Source organism: Mobula hypostoma, chromosome 19, assembly GCF_963921235.1.
Source record: "Mobula hypostoma chromosome 19, sMobHyp1.1, whole genome shotgun sequence".
NCBI lineage: Eukaryota > Metazoa > Chordata > Chondrichthyes > Myliobatiformes > Myliobatidae > Mobula > Mobula hypostoma.
In genome coordinates this window covers 4,298,354-4,319,302 of record NC_086115.1, presented here as the reverse complement: position 1 = coordinate 4,319,302, position 20,949 = coordinate 4,298,354, and the positions used below count along the sequence as shown (strand labels likewise).

At 42.4% G+C, this 20,949-nt stretch overlaps 1 protein-coding gene across 1 annotated transcript in view; it reads left to right on the top strand.

Annotated features, from left to right (window-relative positions):
* The window catches only part of LOC134358777 (VPS10 domain-containing receptor SorCS1-like), a 1,326,002-nt gene that overhangs the window by 1,147,027 nt on the left and 158,026 nt on the right, over nucleotides 1-20,949 (top strand). The window contains exon 16 of the mRNA XM_063071254.1: nucleotides 1,820-1,953. Coding sequence (XP_062927324.1) covers nucleotides 1,820-1,953 — 134 coding nt within the window. The remainder of the gene's footprint in view (nucleotides 1-1,819; nucleotides 1,954-20,949) is intronic.

The window sequence follows — 20,949 nt, the reverse complement described above, 5'->3', positions numbered from 1 at the left end:
ACATTCTCCAATGACTAGCAAATTAAAAGTATGCCCTTTAATTTAAAAGCAGACTTCAATCCCTGCTAAAATAGGACTATGTAAATAAACTTTGAAAGATGGTCTATCTACATGGAATCACTAGAAAGACAGCAGATGCTGGAATCTGGAGAAATAAACTAAATACTGAAGGAACTCAGCAGGTCAGGCAGTATCTGTGGAAGGAAATGGATAGTTGCTATTTTGGACAACTGACATTCTTAACGTACAATTTCAATTAATTTTGGCAAATTAAAGCATTTGGTTACTCATGCTGTGTCATCTGAAAGGCCTAGATAGAGTGGATGAGCAGAGGATGTTTCCATTAGTGGGGAAGTCTAGGACCAGAGGGCAAGGCCTCTCAAGGATGCCCCATTAGTTTAGAGATAAGGAGGATTTTTTTTGCCAGAGGGCGGTGAATCTGTGAATCTCCAGAGGCCAAGTCATTAAGTATATTTGAAACAAAGGTTCATACGCTCTTGATTAGCAATGGCATCAAAGTTTATGGGGAGAAGTCAGGACAATAAGATTGAGAGGGAAAATAAATCATCCATGATGAATGGCCTAATTCTGCCTCTATGTTTGGATGAAGAAGGCGCTACTGAAGGTGTGCGACAGGTTAATGGTAGTCAAAAAACAAAGGCATTCAATTTTAAAACATTACTAATAACACTTTTATTTTGAAGTAAATTGTGGTAAACTATTGCTGCAAACAATGAAAAGGCGAGCAAAGGCAAAGCAAATTCATGTGATGTGCCCTGCTGATGCGCTACAAAATCGGCGCACTTGGTGTTGGAGCCGTGCTGGTTGGAGTGAACGATTCAGAGAAGAGAAAAGGAGGCAGAGGAGTTCCGATGCCTGTCCAACTAATCCAGGTGCGAGGGTGGATCGCTCTAAGCACTGAGCTGATTTGGAAAGGTCAAGGACGGCTTCTTTGCCTGCAAAGTCTAGGTCTGAAGCAAATCTCTGGGTGTCAAGCTCTAGGCCCGGAGCGTTTCATCACGACGGAGCCCAGGTCCTAGTGCAAGGCATGATCTGCTGTTTGGTCAATTTAAATGTCGACCCTGAAAGACTAGAAAGGCAGTGTGCCCAGAGCTGAGCGAGGTTGGATGGCTCTGGATGCTGAGCTGAGTTAGAGAGGTTGAGAACGGCTTCTTTGACCGCAAAATCTAAGCCTGGAGCGCTTCGCTGCAGAGGACTTTGGGTCCTTATGTGAGGTACGATCCACTATTCAGACAATTTAAACACCAGCCCGGATAAACTGGGGAGGCTCCTCTCTCCATAGCACTAAGGCTGTGAGGCTGCCCCAGCTGCTGTGCTTCATGTCTGTGAATTTTGCAGCAATTTGCCCCGCCAATAGGATGAACTGTATACTGAGGCTTTGGGCCTACTCCAGGCTACTCCGGGGATTTGGATCGAAGGACTCAATTTGGGTCAGAATGCTGTTGCTGAACCTGGCTTCTATTGTCTGCATGATAGTGTTTTTTCTCTCTCTTTCTCTGTGCGCATTGAGGTTGGTCTTTAGTAATTGGGCTCTTTCGGATTTCTTGCTTTTAGGCTGCCTGTAAGCAAACAAATCTCAAGGTTGCATAACTTATACATTCTTTGATAACAAATGTATCTCGGAATGTCTTACGGTATTATGGTCTTATGACAGTTTTAAGCTGAACTTTCTTTTCAGACGTGCTCGGATGAATTGTTATCTGTGGTGCAGAATTTCAAACTGCAGGTCATTGTCAGTAACACTCAAACTATTGATTATCTTCAGTCTTAATTTCTTACCATTTTGGTTTCCTTGAAGGGAGAACCTTGCATCATGGGGGAAACAAGGATATACAAGAGACGTCGCCCAGCAACACAGTGCATTTTGGGGAAGAAATACAGAGAAGTAGTGACTTCAGTGCCTTGTAACTGCACCGACAAGGACTTTGAGTGGTAAGTGCCTTTGTTGATATTTCACATCCTCTTCTTGTTTGACACTCTCTTAACGCAGAGAATAAAATGCATCCTCTGACCATCTCAAGTAGGTGGAGAACCCTTTGTGGGAACTGGCAACTCTGCCACAGGTCGGTCAGGAGGTGTTTGAAGAGGTGAGCGGGAGTTTAGAAGGTGGTGTGCTCCATTGGCCATTTGTATGGCACTTTCAAATCCAGATGGCAAAGCATCCCAAGGTTCTCATTGTGCCACCCCCAGATGTTCCTTTCTTGAGGAAGTGTGGATTTTACATCTTACCACTGATACTTTGAAGTTTTTTTATCCATTGCTTCCTCTGTTCCTATGGTAACTTCTTTCTTTGATGGATCTCAAAGTGGTGTGTCCTTATCAGGAGTCTAGTGTCAAGGATTTGGTCAACTTATTAGGCCTGAGTGAGCGTAATTATTGCTGACATGTGGGAGAAGTCACTGATAGGGGTTTGCCTTTTCTGCCAGTAAGTTTGGGAAATGATGGGAAGCCACCCCCTTGAGTTACGACATATAAAAATGCTGCAGGAAATCAGCACATCGGTCGTCATCTATGACTCTTCTCTACGTGTTAAATCTCTACTTAATTCTTGTACGCAACAAGCATTTTATTAGAAAGTCCCTTGATCATTGTGTGCTACCTCTCCACCTGTTGTTAAAAGCTGGGATAATCTTCGGAGTCTAGGCTCGGAACACAGTATTTTTACCAAGAGGTTTATGCAGGGCAGGATATCCCAAAGCACTTTATGACCGATTGAAAGTATGGTATTTGTTGTAAAGCAGGAAAAATGACAATCAAAAACAACAGTATTATATAGACGGTGATAAAGATTGGGTCTGAGAGCTACAGCATTTTTGTTTGTCATCATATAGTCATAGTCATAGTCATAGTCATACTTTATCGATCCGGGGGGAAATTGGTTTTCGTTACAGTTGCACCATAAATAATAAATAGTAATAGAACCATAAATAGTTAAATAGTAAGACATAAATTTTGCCAGTAAATTATGAAATAAGTCCAGGACCAGCCTATTGGCTCAGGGCGTCTGACCATCCAAGGGAGGAGTTGTAAAGTTTGATGGCCTAGTTCAGTTCCATCCCTACAACATCACTGGCCTTACGAATGAGATTGTTGATTCTGTTGGTGTCTGCTACCCTCAGCTGCTACCCCAGCACACAACAGCAAACATGATAGCACTGGCCACCGCAGACTTGTAGAACATCCTCAGCATCGTCCGGCAGATGTTAAAGGACCTCAGTCTCCTCAGGAAATAGAGACGGCTCTGACCCTTCTCGTAGACAACCTCAGTGTTCTTTGACCGGTCCAGTTTATTGTCAATTCGTATCCCCAGGTATTTGTAATCCTCCACCATGTCCACACTGACCCCCTGGATGGAAACAGGGGTCACCGGTACCTTAGCTCTCCTCAGGTCTACTACCAGCTCCTTAGTCTTTTTCATATTAAGCTGCAGATATGTGTTCAGCATTCCTTTAGTTCCTGATAAGACGTAGGAGCAGAATTAGGCTATTTGGCCCATTGAGTCTGCTCTGCCATTCAATCATGGCTGATCCTTTTATCCCCTCCTCAGCCCCACTCTCCGGCCTTCTCCCCGTGACCTATGATGCTACGTCCAATCAAGAACCTGCCAATCTCTGCCTTAGATACACCCAACGACCTCTACAGCTGCATGTGGCAACAAAATTCCACAAATTCATCGCCCTTTGACTAAAGTAATTTCTACGCATCTCTGTTTTGAAAGGGCGTCCCTCTATCCTGAGGCTTGTCCTAAACTCTTCCACCATGGAAAACATTTTTTCCATATCTACACTGTATAGCCCTTTCAATCTTTCTAAATCCTTCTAAGTTCCAGTGAGTACAAATGTTCCTCATATGATAACCCTTTCATTCCCAGAATCATCCTTCTGACTGTCTCTGGACCTTCTCCAAAGTCAACACATATTTTCTTAGATGAGGAGTCCAAAACTGTTCACAATACTGAAGGCAAGGCCTCACCGGTGCCTTATAAAACTTCAGTATCACGTTCCTGCTCTTTTACTCAAGACCTCTTGAAAAGAATGCTAACATTGCATTTGCCTTCCTCACCATGGACTCAACCTGCAAGTTAACCTTTAGGGTATTCTGCACAAGGACTCCCAAGTCCCTTTGCATCTCAGATTTTTGGATTGTATCCCCATTTAGAAAATAGTCTGCACATTTACTTCCACTACTAAAGTACACGACTATGCATTTTCCAACATTGTTTTTCATTTGCCACTTTCTTGCCCATTCTCCTAATCTGTCTAATTCTTTCTGCAGCCTACCTGTTTCCTCAACACTACCTGCTGCCCCACCAATCTTCGTATCATCTACAAACTTGGCAACAAAGCCATCTCTTCCATCATCTAAATCATTGATATACAGCATTAAAAGAAGAGGTCCCAACACCGACTCCTGTAAGAACACCACTAGTCACTGGCAGTCAACTAGAAAAGAATACTTTTATTGCCACTTGCAGCCTCCTATCAATCAGCCAATGCTCTAACCATGCTAGTAACTTTCCTATAATATCATGGGCTCTTAACTTGGTAAGCAGATTCATGTGTGGCACCTTGTAAAAGGCCTTCTGAAAGTCCAAATATACAACATCTACTACATCCCCTTTATCTATTCTACTCATAATTTCTTCAAAGAATTCCAACAGGTTCCTCAGCAAGATTTTCCCTTAAGACAACTATGCTGACTTTGTCCTATCTTGTTCTGTGTCACCACGTATTCCATCACCTCATCCTTAACAATTGATTCCAACATCCTCCCAACCACTGAGGTCAGGCTAACTGGTCTATAATTTCCTTTATGCTACCTTCCTCCTTTCTTAAAGAGTGGAGCAACATTTGCAATTTTCCAGTCCTCTGGAACCATGCCAGAGTCCAATAATTTTTGAAAGATCATGAATAATTCTTTCATAATCGTTACCGCTACCTCTTTCAGACCATAGGGTGCAGTGCATCTGGTTCGGGTGACCTATGTACGCTTTGGTCTTTCAGCTTTTAGAGCAACTTCTCCCTTGTAATATTAGCTGCACTCAGAATCTGAATCAGGTTTTTGTTAACTTAGCAGCAGCTGTTCAATGCAATACATAATATAGAAGCAGAAATAATAATAATAAATAAATAAGTAAATCCAGTACTGCAATGAGTTATTACAGTGTACGTATATTGAAGAGATTAAAAATCGTGCAAAAAACAGAAATAATAAATATTAAAGATGTGAGGTAGTGTTCACGGGTTCAATGTCTATTTAGGAATCGGATAGAAAAGAGGAAGAAGCTGTTCCTGAATCACTGAGTGTGTGCCTTCAGGCCTCTGTACCTCTCGCCTGATGGTAACAGTGAGAAAAGGGCATGCCCTGGGTCCTGGAGGTCCTTAATAATGGACGCTGCCTTTCTGAGACACTGCTCCCTGAAGATGTCTTAGGTATTTTGTAGGCTAGTGCCCAAGATGGAGCCGAATAAATTTACAACCCTCTGCAGTTTCTTTCAGTCCTGTGCAGTAGCCCCTCCCATACCAGATGGTGATGCAGCCTATCAGAATGCTCTCCACAGAACATCTATAGAAGTTTTTGAGTGTATTTGTTCACATACCAAATCTCTTCATACTCTTAATGAAGTATAGTCACTGTCTTGCCTTCTTTATAACTGCATCAATCTGTTAGGACCAGTTTAGATCCTCAGGATCTTGACACCCAGGAACTTGAAACTGCTCACTCTCTCCACTTCTGGCCCCTCTATGAGGATTGGTATGTGTTCCTTCGTCTCACCGTTCCTGAAGTCCACAATCAGCTCTTTCATTTTACTGACGCTGAATGCAAGGTTGTTGCTGTGACAGGGCTCCACTGGTTGGTATATCTCGCTCCCGTAGGCTCTCTCATCTCCATTTGAGATTTTATCAACAATAGTTATATCATCAGAAAATTTAAAGATAGTATTTGAGCTATGCCTAGCCACACAGTCATGGGTATACAGAGATTAGAGCAGTGGGCTAAGCACACACCCCTGAGGTGCACAAGTGTTGATCGCCAATGCAGAGGAGATATTATCACCAATCCGCACAGATTGTGGTCTTCCGGTTAGAATATAGAACATAGAACATAGAATAGTACAGCACAGTACAGGCCCTTCGGCCCTTAATGTTGTGCCGACCCTTCCAGAATTTAGCCAAACCTGAGACAGGAACAGAATTAGGTCATTCAGCCCATCAAGTCTCCTCTGCCATTCCATCCTGGCTGATCATGGATCGTATTCAACCCCATACACCTGCCCCACTCGTCATAACCGTTGATGCCCTGACCAATCAGAAAGCTATCAACTTTTGCCTTAAATATACCCACGGACTTGGCCTACTCCACAGTCTATGGCAGAGCTTTCCACAAATTCACTAGTCTCTGGCTAAGACAATTCCTCCTTACCTCTCTCCTAAAAGGTCGCCCCTTAATTTTGAGGCTGTGCTGTCTAGTTCTGGATACCCCCACCATAGGAAACATCTTCCCCACGTCCACCCTATCTACTCCTTTCAACATTCCGTACGTTTCAATGAGATCCCAAATTCCAGTGAGTACAGGCCCAGAACTGCCAAACATTCAGTGCAGAGAGACAGAAGGGTGTAAAGTGAGGGTAGAAGCAAAAAGTACTAAGGAGAAAAGTAAAAGTGGCAGGCCGACAAATCCAGGGCAAGCATTAAAAAGGGCCACTTTTCAACATATTTGTATAAGGGCTAAGAGAGTTGTAAAAGAGTGCTTGAAGGCTTTATGTGTCAATGCAAGGAGCATTCGTAATAAGGTGGATGAATTGAAAGTGCAGATTGTTATTAATGATTATGATATAGTTGGGATCACAGAGACATGGCTCCAGGGTGACCAGGGATGGGAGCTCAACGTTCAGGGATATTCAATATTCAGGAGGGACAGACATGAAGGAAGGGGAGGTGGGGTGGCGTTGCTGGTTAAAGAAGAGATTAACGCAATAGAAAGGAAGGACATAAGCCGGGAAGATGTGGAATCGATATGGGTAGAGCTGCGTAACACTAAGGGGCAGAAGACGCTGGTGGGAGTTGTGTTCAGGCCACCTAACAGTAGTAGTGAGGTCGGAGATGGTATTAAACAGGAAATTAGAAATGTGTGCAATAAAGGAACAGCAGTTATAATGGGTGACTTCAATCTACATGTAGATTGGGTGAACCAAATTGGTAAAGGTGCTGAGGAAGAGGATTTCTTGGAATGTATGCAGGATGGTTTTTTGAACCAACATGTCGAGGAACCAACTAAAGAGCAGGCTATTCTGGACTGGGTTTTGAGCAATGAGGAAGGGTTAATTAGCAATCTTGTCGTGAGAGGCCCCTTGGGTAAGAGTGACCATAATATGGTGGAATTCTTCATTAAGATGGAGAGTGACATAGTTAATTCAGAAACAAAGGTTCTGAACTTAAAGGGGGGTAACTTTGAAGGTATGAGACGTGAATTAGCTAAGATAGACTGGCAAATGACACTTAAAGGATTAACGGTGGATATGCAATGGCAAGCATTTAAAGGTTGCATGGATGAACTACAACAATTGTTCATCCCCGTTTGGCAAAATAATAAATCAAGGAAGGTAGTGCACCCGTGGCTGACAAGAGAAGTTAGGGATAGTATCAATTCCAAAGAAGAAGCATACAAATTAGCCAGAGAAAGTGGCTCACCTGAGGACTGGGAGAAATTCAGAGTTCAGCAGAGGAGGACAAAGGGCTTAATCAGGAAGGGGAAAAAAGACTATGAGAGAAAACTGGCAGAGAACATAAAAATGGACTGTAAAAGCTTTTATAGATATGTAAAAAGGAAAAGACTGGTAAAGACAAATGTAGGTCCCCTGCAGACAGAAACAGGTGAATTGATTATGGGGAGCAAGGACATGGCAGACCAATTGAATAATTACCTTGGTTCTGTCTTCACTAAGGAGGACATAAATAATCTTCCAGAAATAGTAGGGGACAGAGGGTACAGTGAGATGGAGGAACTGAGCAAAATACATGTTAGTAGGGAAGTGGTGTTAGGTAAATTGAAGGGATTGAAGGCAGATAAATCCCCAGGGCCAGATGGTCTGCATCCTAGAGTGCTTAAGGAAGTAGCCCAAGAAATAGTGGATGCATTAGTGATAATTTTTCAAAACTCGTTAGATTCTGGACTAGTTCCTGAGGATTGGAGGGTGGCTAATGTAACTCCACTTTTTAAAAAAGGAGGGAGAGAGAAACCGGGGAATTATAGACCGGTTAGCCTAACGTCGGTGGTGGGGAAACTGCTGGAGTCAGTTATCAAGAATGTGATAACAGCACATTTGGAAAGCGGTGAAATGATCGGACAAAGTCAGCATGGATTTGTGAAAGGAAAATCATGTCTAACGAATCTCATAGAATTTTTTGAGGATGTAACTAGTAGAGTGGATAGGGGAGAACCAGTGGATGTGGTATATTTGGATTTTCAAAAGGCTTTTGACAAGGTCCCACACAGGAGATTAGTGTGCAAACTTAAAGCACACGGTATTGGGGGTAAGGTATTGGTGTGGGTGGAGAATTGGTTAGCAGACAGGAAGCAAAGAGTGGGAATAAACGGGACCTTTTCAGAATGGCAGGCGGTGACTAGTGGGGTACCACAAGGCTCAGTGCTGGGACCCCAGTTGTTTACAATATATATTAATGACTTGGATGAGGGAATTAAATGCAGCATCTCCAAGTTTGTGGATGACACGAAGCTGGGTGGCAGTGTTAGCAGTGAGGAGGATGCTAAGAGGATGCAGGGTGACTTGGATAGGTTGGGTGAGTGGGCAAATTCATGGCAGATGCAATTTAATGTGGATAAATGTGAAGTTATCCACTTTGGTGGCAAAAATAGGAAAACAGATTATTACCTGAATGGTGGCCGATTAGGAAAAGGGGAGGTGCAACGAGACCTGGGTGTCATTATACACCAGTCATTGAAAGTGGGCATGCAGGTACAGCAGGCGGTGAAAAAGGCGAATGGTATGCTGGCATTTATAGCAAGAGGATTCGAGTACAGGAGCAGGGAGGTACTACTGCAGTTGTACAAGGCCTTGGTGAGACCACACCTGGAGTATTGTGTGCAGTTTTGGTCCCCTAATCTGAGGAAAGACATCTTTGCCATAGAGGGAGTACCGAGAAGGTTCACCAGATTGATTCCTGGGATGGCAGGACTTTCATATGAAGAAAGACTGGATGAACTGGGCTTGTACTCGTTGGAATTTAGAAGATTGAGGGGGGATCTGATTGAAACGTATAAGATCCTAAAGGGATTGGACAGGCTAGATGCAGGAAGATTGTTCCCGATGTTGGGGAAGTCCAGAACGAGGGGTCACAGTCTGAGGATAGAGGGGAAGCCTTTTAGGACCGAGATTAGGAAAAACTTCTTCACACAGAGAGTGGTGAATCTGTGGAATTCTCTGCCACAGGAAACAGTTGAGGCCAGTTCATTGGCTGTATTTAAGAGGGAGTTAGATATGGCCCTTGTGGCTATGGGGATCAGGGGGTATGGAGGGAAGACTGGGGCGGGGTTCTGAGTTGGATGATCAGCCATGATCATAATAAATGGCGGTGCAGGCTCGAAGGGCCGAATGGCCTACTCCTGCACCTATTTTCTATGTTCTATATGTTAACCCCTTCATTCCTGGAATCATCCTCGTGAACCTCCACTGGAATCTTTCCAATGACAGTACATCCTCTCTGAGATATGTCGCCCAAATTGTTGGCAGTGCTCCAAGTGCAGCCTGACTAGTGCCTTATAAAGCCTCAACATTATTTCCTTACTTTTATTTTCTATTCCCCTTGAAATAATTTGTATTAGCCTTCTCTACCACAGACTCAACCTGTAAATTAACTTTCTGGGAGTCTTACACGATGACTCTTATGTCTGCACCTCTGTACCTCTGATGTTTTTTGACCTTCTCCCCATTTAGATAATAGTCCACACTATTGTTCTTTTCACCAAAATGCAGTATCATACATTTCCCACTACTGTATTCCATCTGCCACTTTTTTGCCCATACTTCCATTTTGGCTAAGTCCTGCTCCAATCACATTGCTTCCTCAGCACTACCTACCCCTCCACCTATCTTCACATCATCCACAAACTTTCCTACAAAGCCATTAATTTCATTATCCAAATCACTGACAAACATTGTGAAAAGTAGTGGTCCCGATACCGACTTCTGAGGAACATCACTAGTCACTGGCAGCCATCCAGAAAAGGACCCTTTTATCTCACTTGCTGCCTCCTGCCTGTCAGGCATTCCTCTATCCATGCCAGTTTCTTTCCTGTAACACCATAGAACTTCATCTTGATAAACAGCCTCATGTGTGGCACCTTCTCAAATGCTTTCTGAAAATCCAAGTAAGTGACATCTACTGACTCTCCTTTGTCCCCTCTGCTTGTCACTTCCTCAGAAAACTGATTTGTCAAGCAAGATTTCCCTTTATAGAAACTATGCTGACTTTGGCTTATTTTTTCGTTAGTCTCAAAGTAACCCGAAACTTCATCCTTAGTAATAGACTCCAACACTTTCCCAGCTACTGAGGTTAGGCTAACTGGCTTATAATTTCTTCTCTTTTGCCTTCTTCCCTTCTTAAAGAGTGGAGTGGTATTTGCAATTTTCCAGTCCTCCGGAACTATGCCAGATTCAAGTGATTCTGGTGAATACCTGATTCAAATGAATCAAGTATTGCTGTGTAATATTCATAAATTCATTGTGTTTACTTACTTTCTTTTGAAAGTTTAATTCATGAATTATGAATCATGAAAATGTTGGAATTGGCAAATGATTATGGAAGGTGACATGCAGGATCACTCCAACTAAAATTAGCAGATGGAGTTTCAAATAAAAACTAGAATTTCAATACTGTTCAAAATCTGCTCCAACAGATAATGTCATTCCACTTAGACTGCGATGGGATGGGATTAGTTTGATATGAATCATGATCAGCAAAATCTGTTCTGTTTTCAATGGTCTATGAATAACAGAAATCCCAACTGAAGTAAAACAAAATTGCGTTTAAGAAACTGATACTTTTGTTAATGTGTGTGCCAAACTAATTAGGGTTTAACTCCGACTTGAATTTCAACTTTCATGAGAAGTACAAAACCTAACAAGTATTCTAGGTGTAAGGTCTCCATATTTGAAACTTTTTTTTTTACACTTGCAGGGACATGCTCACGCCACTAGGTGGACGGTCAAGAGCAGAAGCTACAACTCTCCAGTGGCAATCTTAATTTGACTGACAAAATCATTGTGTTACCACTTTGACCAGTTAGTTTCCTCTTCAAATCTTGGATCTTTCCCAACTCTGAACGCTCTTCCAGCATCACAAACTCTGAGGATTCTGCTGGCACCAATTCTGAACTCTCATGCAAACCAATTCCATTACATCTTCCTTCCGCTGTCGCATCTCCACCCTTCTTTTTACAAGCCCTTCTTAAAATTTCCTTCAGGTTTTAGCTCACCTGAACCATGTTATCCCATGCAAAACGAAAAAAAAAGATCAGCATATCAGCATATGAATCCCATTGTCTGTCAGTATTGTATTGTTAACATCTGATGTCTTTTTTCATTATTGCATTAAGTATTATTTATAATAGTGTACCTTATTATTTATTTTAGTGTATTATTAAAGCTTTTGATTAAAATTATTTTAACACTTTTATCATTGGTTGGACATAATATGCCTAAAAGCAGAAAAATTCAATGCACTCAAAACCTTTCAGGTTATCTTTAGTCTTTCCAGCTTGTCTTTAAAATGTATTTTCAATAGTAACAGGATTCCTTACTCAGACTTCTGACAAAATTTGAAGCAATATATTTAATGCAATCATGCTATTTATTTTGAAGGAAACTTGAAGCAATATATTTAATGCAATCATGCTATTTATTTTGAAGGTGTATGATAAATATTAATAAAAAAAATCAGTAAGATTAAAACAGTAAGAAAAAAACAGTCAGAGGACCTGAGATAGGGAAAGGTTGAACAGGTTAGGACTTGATTCCCTGGAGCGTAGGAGAATGAGTGGAGATTTGATAGAGGTATACAGAATTATGAGGGGTATAGATAAGGTAAGTTCAAGCAGGCTTTCTACACTAAGGTTGGCTGAGACTAGAACTAGAAGTTAAGGGTGAAAAATAAAATATTTAAGGGATATCTGAGGGGAAAATTCTTCACTCGGAAGGTGGTGAGAGTGTGGAACATGCTGCCAGCACACATGGTGGACGTAGATGAAATTGTAACATTTAAGAAAAGTTTGGATAAGTACATGGATGGGAGAGATTTGGTGGCTGATGCAGATGGGTGGGAATAGGGAGAAGAATGGGCCAGAATGTACTAGATGGGCTAAAGTGCTTATTTCTGAGCTGTAGTGCTCTATGACTCTAACAGACTGCAGATGTTGAAAACTGGAGCAGCAAACAACTTTCTGGAGGAACCTGAGACCATAAGAAATACTAACAGGATTCAACAAATCGACTCTGCTGTCATTCAATAAAATTATGGCTATTCTGAATCTTCCGCAGCCCACACCCTTAAACCCTCTATCTATCTATCTTTCCAAGGCAGTGAATTCCAAATGCACACAATCCTCTTAAAACAATCCTTTCTCATTGCTGTCTTCAATGGGAACCCCTTTATTCTGAGTCTTAGAACTGTTCTCAACCCTCCCATGAAAGGATACATCCTCCTCGTCTTTATCCTGTTAACCACCTATAAATCTTACACATCTCAATAAGAATTCTTACAAACTTCCAAAGTATACAGACTAACCCTGCACAGGATCATCATAGTAAACTATCTCTACTTTGCTATTTAACAGTTCAAATTAGCCATGTGGAATCTAATCTGCAAAGAAGCACATTTATTCCATAGTCCAGCATCTGCAGTCTCTAAATCACTATAAATAGCATAATTGTTATCAGGAGTCTGTGCATTGAACACTTTTTTTTTCAAAAATACCCCTTCAAAACAAGCTAGGCTAAAGGTGATTCATAAACTCTGAAAGAATCTGGGTGCATTTCAGTTCTTCTGCTCCAAGGGTATTACTTTAGGATCAAGCAACATGGATGTTTCAACTAAGGAAGAGATCCACACTGGTGTGTAGAGAAAGTATGTATGCATCAGAATTCAGAGAATTATTGGCAATGTCATTGTACTTCGTCTCTGTTTGGATAAAAGAAAATTTTGCTGTTGAGAGCCCCTTGGTTAGGTATTTTGATGATATTTTATTGGTTATTTGGACCTGGATAAAAGTGTAGATAGTTGAGTTAGTAACTTTGCAGATGACATGAAAATTGGTGTTATTGTGGATAACGTAGATACAGCGGGATATAGATTAGTTGTCGATACAGGCCGAGAAGTGGCAGATGAAGTTTAACCTGGCCAAAAGTGAAGTGCTGCACCTTGATAGATCAAATGCAAAGAGACAGTACACTGTTAAGGGCAGTGTTAATGAGCATAGGGATCTTGGTGTGCAAGTTCATAGCTCCCTTAAAGTGGTTACACAGGTTGATAGGGTGGTTAAGGAGGCTTATGAAATGCTTGACTTTTTTAGTCGAGGCAATGAGTTCAAAAGTGAGGAAGTTATGTTGCAGTTTTATAAAACTCTGTTTAGGCCTGCATTTGGAGTATGCATACAGTTCTGGTCACCCCTTTATAGGAAAGATGTGCAGACAAGGTTTCCCAAGATGCTGCCTGGATGAGAGGGCATTGATTATAACAAGAGGCTGGACAAACTTGGGTTATTTTCTTTGGAACAGTCGAGGCTGGGGTCATATCTGTTAGAGTTTTTTAACATTATGAGATACACAGATAGAGTGGACAGTCAGAATCTTTTTAACAGGGTTGAAATGCCATTTAAGGTGAAAAGGGTCAATTTCAAAGGAGACGCGAGAGGCAAGATTTTTTTTTACACAGTGAGTGGTAGATGCCTGGAATGTACTGCCTGGGGTGGTGGTAGTGGCAGATACATAAAGGAATTCTGAGGGATATTTAGAATGTTAGGAAAGAGGAAGGATATGGATATAGTGTAGACAGAAGGGATTAGTTTAGTGGGCCATTTGATTACTAATTTAATTGGGTCAGCACAAAATTGTGGGCCAAAGAGCCTGCTTCTGAGCTGTTTTGTTCTATATCCTATATACTGTTGAAAGTATCGTAGCTGGTTGCATCATGAATTGGTACAGCTATTCAAATGTACAGGAATAAAAGAAGTTGCAGAGACTAGTGGATTTTGCCAGTATATGATGGACACATCCCTCTACAACATTGGACTATCAGGTGACACTGCTTCAAGAAGGCAACATCCTTCATCAAAGATCCCTACCACCCTGGCCATGCATCCTCTTTCAGTTACCATCAGGCAGGAGGTACAGAAACCTGAACTCTCACACCACCAGGTTCAAGAACAGTCACTTCCCTTCACCATTTGGTTAATGAACCAATATGCACAACCCTAATCACTACCTCAGCATCACAACACTACGACAGCCTTGATCACCTTGGACAACAATTGACTTAAATGTGTTCTAATTATGTTCATCCCTGTAAAATAGTGTTTAATTTATATTTTTCTTGTGAATCTTGCATATCAGATGCTGTGTGCATGTGATGCTGTTGCAAGTAAGATTTTTTTATTGTGCCCTCTGTACATGTGCATCTGATAATAAGCTCAACTGAGAGTTTAAGAGTCAAGCACATGGGGTAGGACGTTACTTTCTAATTTGTCCAAAATTTTAGTTCAGTAATTTAACCATACATTTTGGACATTCTAATAGCCTGGATTTTCTATCATATTTAGCATGTTCAATATCAGAATCAGAAAGGTCTTTGATTTTAAAGTTTCATTAGATCTCCTCTTATGGGGTAGAGCTATACTTGATTGCCTTCCTCACCCTACCCCATTCATTTTCTGTTGTTATTTGAGGAGAGGGGCATTATGAGTGTGAGGGCAGTTTGCTGTTCTCGGTGTCAGATGTGGGAGGCCCTGGAGTCTCCAAGCCTCCCGGACGTCTACATCTGCGCCAAGTGCATCAAGATGCAGCTCCTAAGGGACCACGTTACGGAACTGGAGCTGCAGCTCGATGACCTTCGTCTGGTCAGGGAGAGTGAGGAGGTGATAGAGAGGAGTGGAAGGCAGGTGGTCACGCCGGGGCCACGGGAGGCAGACAAGTGGGTCATGGTTAGGAGGGGGAAGGGGAAAAGTCAGGTGATAGGGAGTACCGCGGTGGCTGTGCCCCTTAACAACAGGTACTCCTGTTTGAGTACTGTTGGGGGGGACAGCTTACCCGGGGGAAGCGACAGTGGCCGTGCCTCCGGCACAGAGTCTGGCCCTGTAGCTCAGAAGGGTAGGGCAAGGAAGAGGAGGGCAATTGTGATAGGGGACTTGATAGTAAGGGGGTCAGAAAGGCGATTCTGTGGACGCAGTCCAGAGACCCGGATGGTAGTTTGCCTCCCTGGTGCCAGGGTCCGGGATATTTCTGATCATGTCCAAGATATCCTGAAGTGGGAGGGTGAGGAGCCAGAGGTCGTGGTACATATAGGTACCAATGACATAGGTAGGAAAAGGGATGAGGTCCTGAAAGGAGAATATAGGGAGCTAGGAAGGGATCTGAGAAAAAGGACCGCAAAGGTAGTAATCTCGGGATTACTGCCTGTGCCACGCAACAGTGAGAGTAGGAATGCGATGAGGTGGAGGATAAATGCGTGGCTGAGGGATTGGAACAGGGGGCAGGGATTCAAGTTTTTGGATCATTGGGACCTCTTTTGGCGCAGGCGTGACCTGTACAAAAAGGACGGGTTACACTTGAATCCTAGGGGGTCCAATATCCTGGCAGGGAGATTAGCGGGGGCTACTGAGGTGACTTTAAACTAGAATGGTTGGGGGGTGGGAATCAAATTAAAGAGGCTAGGCGTGAGGAGGTTAGTTCACAACAGAGGGATGGGAACCAGTGCAGAGAGACAGGGGTGTAAAGTGAGGGTAGAAGCAAAAAGTACAAAGGAGAAAAGTAAAAGTGGCAGGCTGACAAATCCAGAGCAAGCATTAAAAAGGGCCACTTTTCAACATAATTGTATAAGGGCTAAGAGAGTTGTAAAAGAGCGCCTGAAGGCTTTATGTGTCAATGCAAGGAGCATTCGTAATAAGGTGGATGAATTGAAAGTGCAGATTGTTATTAATGATTATGATATAGTTGGGATCACAGAGACATGGCTCCAGGGTGACCAGGGATGGGAGCTCAACGTTCAGGGATATTCAATATTCAGGAGGGATAGACATGAAGGAAGGGGAGGTGGGGTGGCGTTGCAGGTTAAAGAAGAGATTAACGCAATAGAAAGGAAGGACATAAGCCGGGAAGATGTGGAATCGATATGGGTAGAGCTGCGTAACACTAAGGGGCAGAAGACGCTGGTGGGAGTTGTGTACAGGCCACCTAACAGCAGAAGTGAGGTCGGAGATGGTATTAAACAGGAAATTAGAAATGTGTGCAATAAAGGAACAGCAGTTATAATGGGTGACTTCAATCTACATGTAGACTGGGTGAACCAAATTGGTAAAGGTGCTGAGGAAGAGGATTTCTTGGAATGTATGCGGGATGGTTTTTTGAACCAACATGTCGAGGAACCAACTAGACAGCAGGCTATTCTGGACTGGGTTTTGAGCAATGAGGAAGGGTTAATTAGCAATCTTGTCGTGAGAGGCCCCTTGGGTAAGATTGACCATAATATGATGGAATTCTTCATTAAGATGGAGAGTGACATAGTTAATTCAGAAACAAAGGTTCTGAAGTTAAAGAGGGGTAACTTTGAAGGTATGAGATGTGAATTAGCTAAGATAGACTGGCAAATGACACTTAAAGGATTGATGGTGGATATGCAATGGCAAGCATTTAAAGGTTGCATGGATGAACTACAACAGTTGTTCATCCCAGTTTGGCAAAAGAATAAATCAAGGAAGGTAGTGCACCCGTGACTGACAAGAAAAATTAAGGATAGTATCAATTCCAAAGAAGAAGCATACAAATTAGCCAGAGAAAGTGGCTCACCTGAGGACTGGGAGAAATTCAGAGTTCAGCAGAGGAGGACAAAAGGGCTTAATTAGGAAGGGGAAAAAAGATTATGAGAGAAAACTGGCAGGGAACATAAAAACGGACTGTAAAAGCTTTTATAGATATGTAAAAAGGAAAAAACTGGTAAAGACAAATGTGGGTCCCCTGCAGACAGAAACAGGTGAATTGATTATGGGGAGCAAGGACATGGCAGACCAATTGAATAATTACTTTGGTTCTGTCTTCACTAAGGAGGACATAAATAATCTTCCACAAATAGTAAGGGACAGAGGGTCCAGTGAGATGGAGGAACTGAGCGAAATACATGTTAGTAGGGAAGTGGTGTTAGGTAAATTGAAGGGATTGAAGGCAGATAAATCCCCAGGGCCAGATGGTCTGCATCCTAGAGTGCTTAAGGAAGTAGCCCAAGACATAGTGGATGCATTAGTGATAATTTTTCAAAACTCGTTAGATTCTGGACTAGTTCCTGAGGATTGGAGAGTGGCTAATGTAACCCCACTTTTTAAAAAAGGAGGGAGAGATAAACCGGGGAATTATAGACCGGTTAGCCTAACGTCGGTGGTGGGGAAACTGCTGGAGTCAGTTATCAAGGATGTGATAACAGCACATTTGGAAAGCGGTGAAATGATCGGACAAAGTCAGCATGGATTTGTGAAAGGAAAATCATGTCTGACGAATCTCATAGAATTTTTTGAGGATGTAACTAGTAGAGTTACATAGAGATAGGGGAGAACCAGTGGATGTGGTATATTTGGATTTTCAAAAGGCTTTTGACAAGGTCCCACACAGGAGATTAGTGTGCAAACTTAAAGCACACGGTACTGGGGGTAAGGTATTGGTGTGGGTGGAGAATTGGTTAGCAGACAGGAAGCAAAGAGTGGGAATAAACGGGACCTTTTCAGAATGGCAGGCGGTGACTAGTGGGGTACCGCAAGGCTCAGTGCTAGGACTCCAGTTGTTTACAATATATATTAATGACTTGAATGAGGGAATTAAATGCAGCATCTCCAAGTTTGCGGATGACACGAAGCTGGGTGGCAGTGTTAGCAGTGAGGAGTATGCTAAGAGGATGCAGGGTGACTTGGATAGGTTGGGTGAGTGGGCAAATTCATGGCAGATGCAATTTAATGTGGATAAATGTGAAGTTATCCACTTTGGTGGCAAAAATAGGAAAACAGATTATTATCTGAATGGTGGCCGATTAGGAAAAGGGGAGGTGCAACGAGACCTGGGTGTCATTATACACCAGTCATTGAAAGTGGGCATGCAGGTACAGCAGGCGGTGAAAAAGGCGAATGGTATGCTGGCATTTATAGCGAGAGGATTCGAGTACAGGAGCAGGGAGGTACTACTGCAGTTGTACAAGGCCTTGGTGAGACCACACCTGGAGTATTGTGTGCAGTTTTGGTCCCCTAATCTGAGGAAAGACATCTTTGCCATAGAGGGAGTACCGAGAAGGTTCACCAGATTGATTCCTGGGATGGCAGGACTTTCATATGAAGAAAGACTGGATGAACTGGGCTTGTACTCGTTGGAATTTAGAAGATTGATGGGGGGATCTGATTGAAACGTATAAGATCCTAAAGGGATTGGACAGGCTAGATGCAGGAAGATTGTTCCCGATGTTGGGGAAGTCCAGAATGAGGGGTCACAGTCTGAGGATAGAGGGGAAGCCTTTTAGGACCGAGATTAGGAAAAACTTCTTCACACAGAGAGTGGTGAATCTGTGGAATTCTCTGCCACAGGAAACTGTTGAGGCCAGTTCATTGGCTATATTTAAGAGGGAGTTAGATATGGCCCTTGTGGCTACGGGGATCAGGGGGTATGGAGGGAAGGCTGGGGCGGGGTTCTGAGTTGGATGATCAGCCATGATCATAATAAATGGCGGTGCAGGCTTGAAGGGCCGAATGGCCTACTCCTGCACCTATTTTCTATGTTTCTATGTTTCTATCTCTCTCCATGCTACTTGTTCTGAGCATTTTCTCCAAATTAGATCCAGTGTATTCAGCAGACCATCAACAGAGCATCAGTATTCAGTGAGGGAGCTCGCCTCACAGTTAGGAAATATGGAATTCATGGATAAGTTCTGACAGCAAACATAATCTTTGAACATTTATGGAATTTGACAAGTCTACATCACACAACAATGCCTCATGGGACATCAACTTTTTCCTCAGTGCCATTTGGGAAATCCTAGCCAAGTTGCAATTGTTATTTAACAGCTTTCGTCATCTGAAATGTGGAAGACACATCTTGGATTTCCTTATGTAGATATAAAAGATTATGATCAATACACGGAGGTTAGTGATAACTGAGATAGCTTACATCTTCTGCTGTCGACAGTGAGGATAGTAATAGAATGAGTTGGGAGATAAATGCAGGGCTAAAGAATTGGAGCAGGGACCAGGGATTCAGATTGTTGGATCATTGGGACCTGTTCTGGGGCAGGTGTGACCTGTACAAAGGAGATGGGTTGTACTTAAATGAAAGGGGAACAATATACTTGCTGGCAGGTTTCACAAAGTTATTGGGAGTGGATTAAACTAATATGACAGGGGCATGGGAACCAGTATGATAGAACTGAAGACAAGCCAGCAGGTTTACAAGTAGCTGATGGGTGTAATATGAATGTAAGGAAGGACAAGACAATGATTGGGTAAAAATGCAGATAGTGCAAAGAGTTAAATTGTACCACAGAGGCAAAATTCAAAAGGGTGAAGAATGCAGGACTGAAGGAGCTCTATTGAAATGCATGTAGTATTCGGAATAAGGTGGGTGAACTTATGGCACAATTAGAGATTAGTCGGTATGATGTTGTGGGCAACACTGAGTCGTGGACGAAAGAATGTCATAGTTGGGAGCTTAATATCACACGATATACTTTGTATTGAAAGGACAGGCACGAAGGCATAGGTGGTGGTGTGGCTCTGTTGGTAAGAGATGGAATTACATCTATAGAAAGAAGTGACATAGGGTCAGAGAATGTTGAATCTTTGTGGATGGAATTAAGAGACTGCAAGGATAAAAAAAATTATGGGATTCATATATAAGCCTTCAAATAGCAGACAAAATATGGGGTTGAGATTGCAAAGGGAGCTGGAAAGGGCATGTAATAAGGGTAATGTCACAATTGTAATGGGGGACTTCGATATGCAAGGTCGACTGGGAAAATCATGTTGGTGTTGGATCACAAGAGAAGGAATGTGTTGAATGTCTATGAAATGCCTTTTTAGAGCAGTTTGTGCTTGAGCCTACTCAAGGAAAGGCTATTTTAGATTAGGTATTGTGTAATAATCCAGATTTTATTAGGGAGCTTAAGGTAAAGGAACCTCCAGGAGGCAGTGATCATAATATGATTGAATTCATACTGTAATTTGAAAGGGAGAAGCATAAATCACATTTATCAGTATCGCAATGGAATAAAGGGAATTACAGAGGCATTAGAGAGGAGCTTGCCCAGCTGGATTGGAGGGGGAAGTACTAGTGGGGATGAGGCAGAGCACAGATGGCTGAAGCTTCTGGGAATAGTTCAGAAGGCGCAGGATAGGTATGTCCCACAGAAGTTGTTCTCAAATAGCAAGGATAGGCAACTGTAGCTGACAAGGGAAGTTAACGACTGCATTAAAGCCAAGTAAAAAGCATAGAAAGTGAAAAAAGTGAGTGGGAACATGGACAATTGGGAAGATTTTAAAATCCAACAAATGGCAAATGAAAAAGCCATAAGAAGTGAAAAGAAGAAAAATGAGGACAAATTATACAGTATAATATACTAAAACATTTTTCAGTGATATAAAGAGTAAAAGGGAAGTGAAAGTTGATATTGGACCATT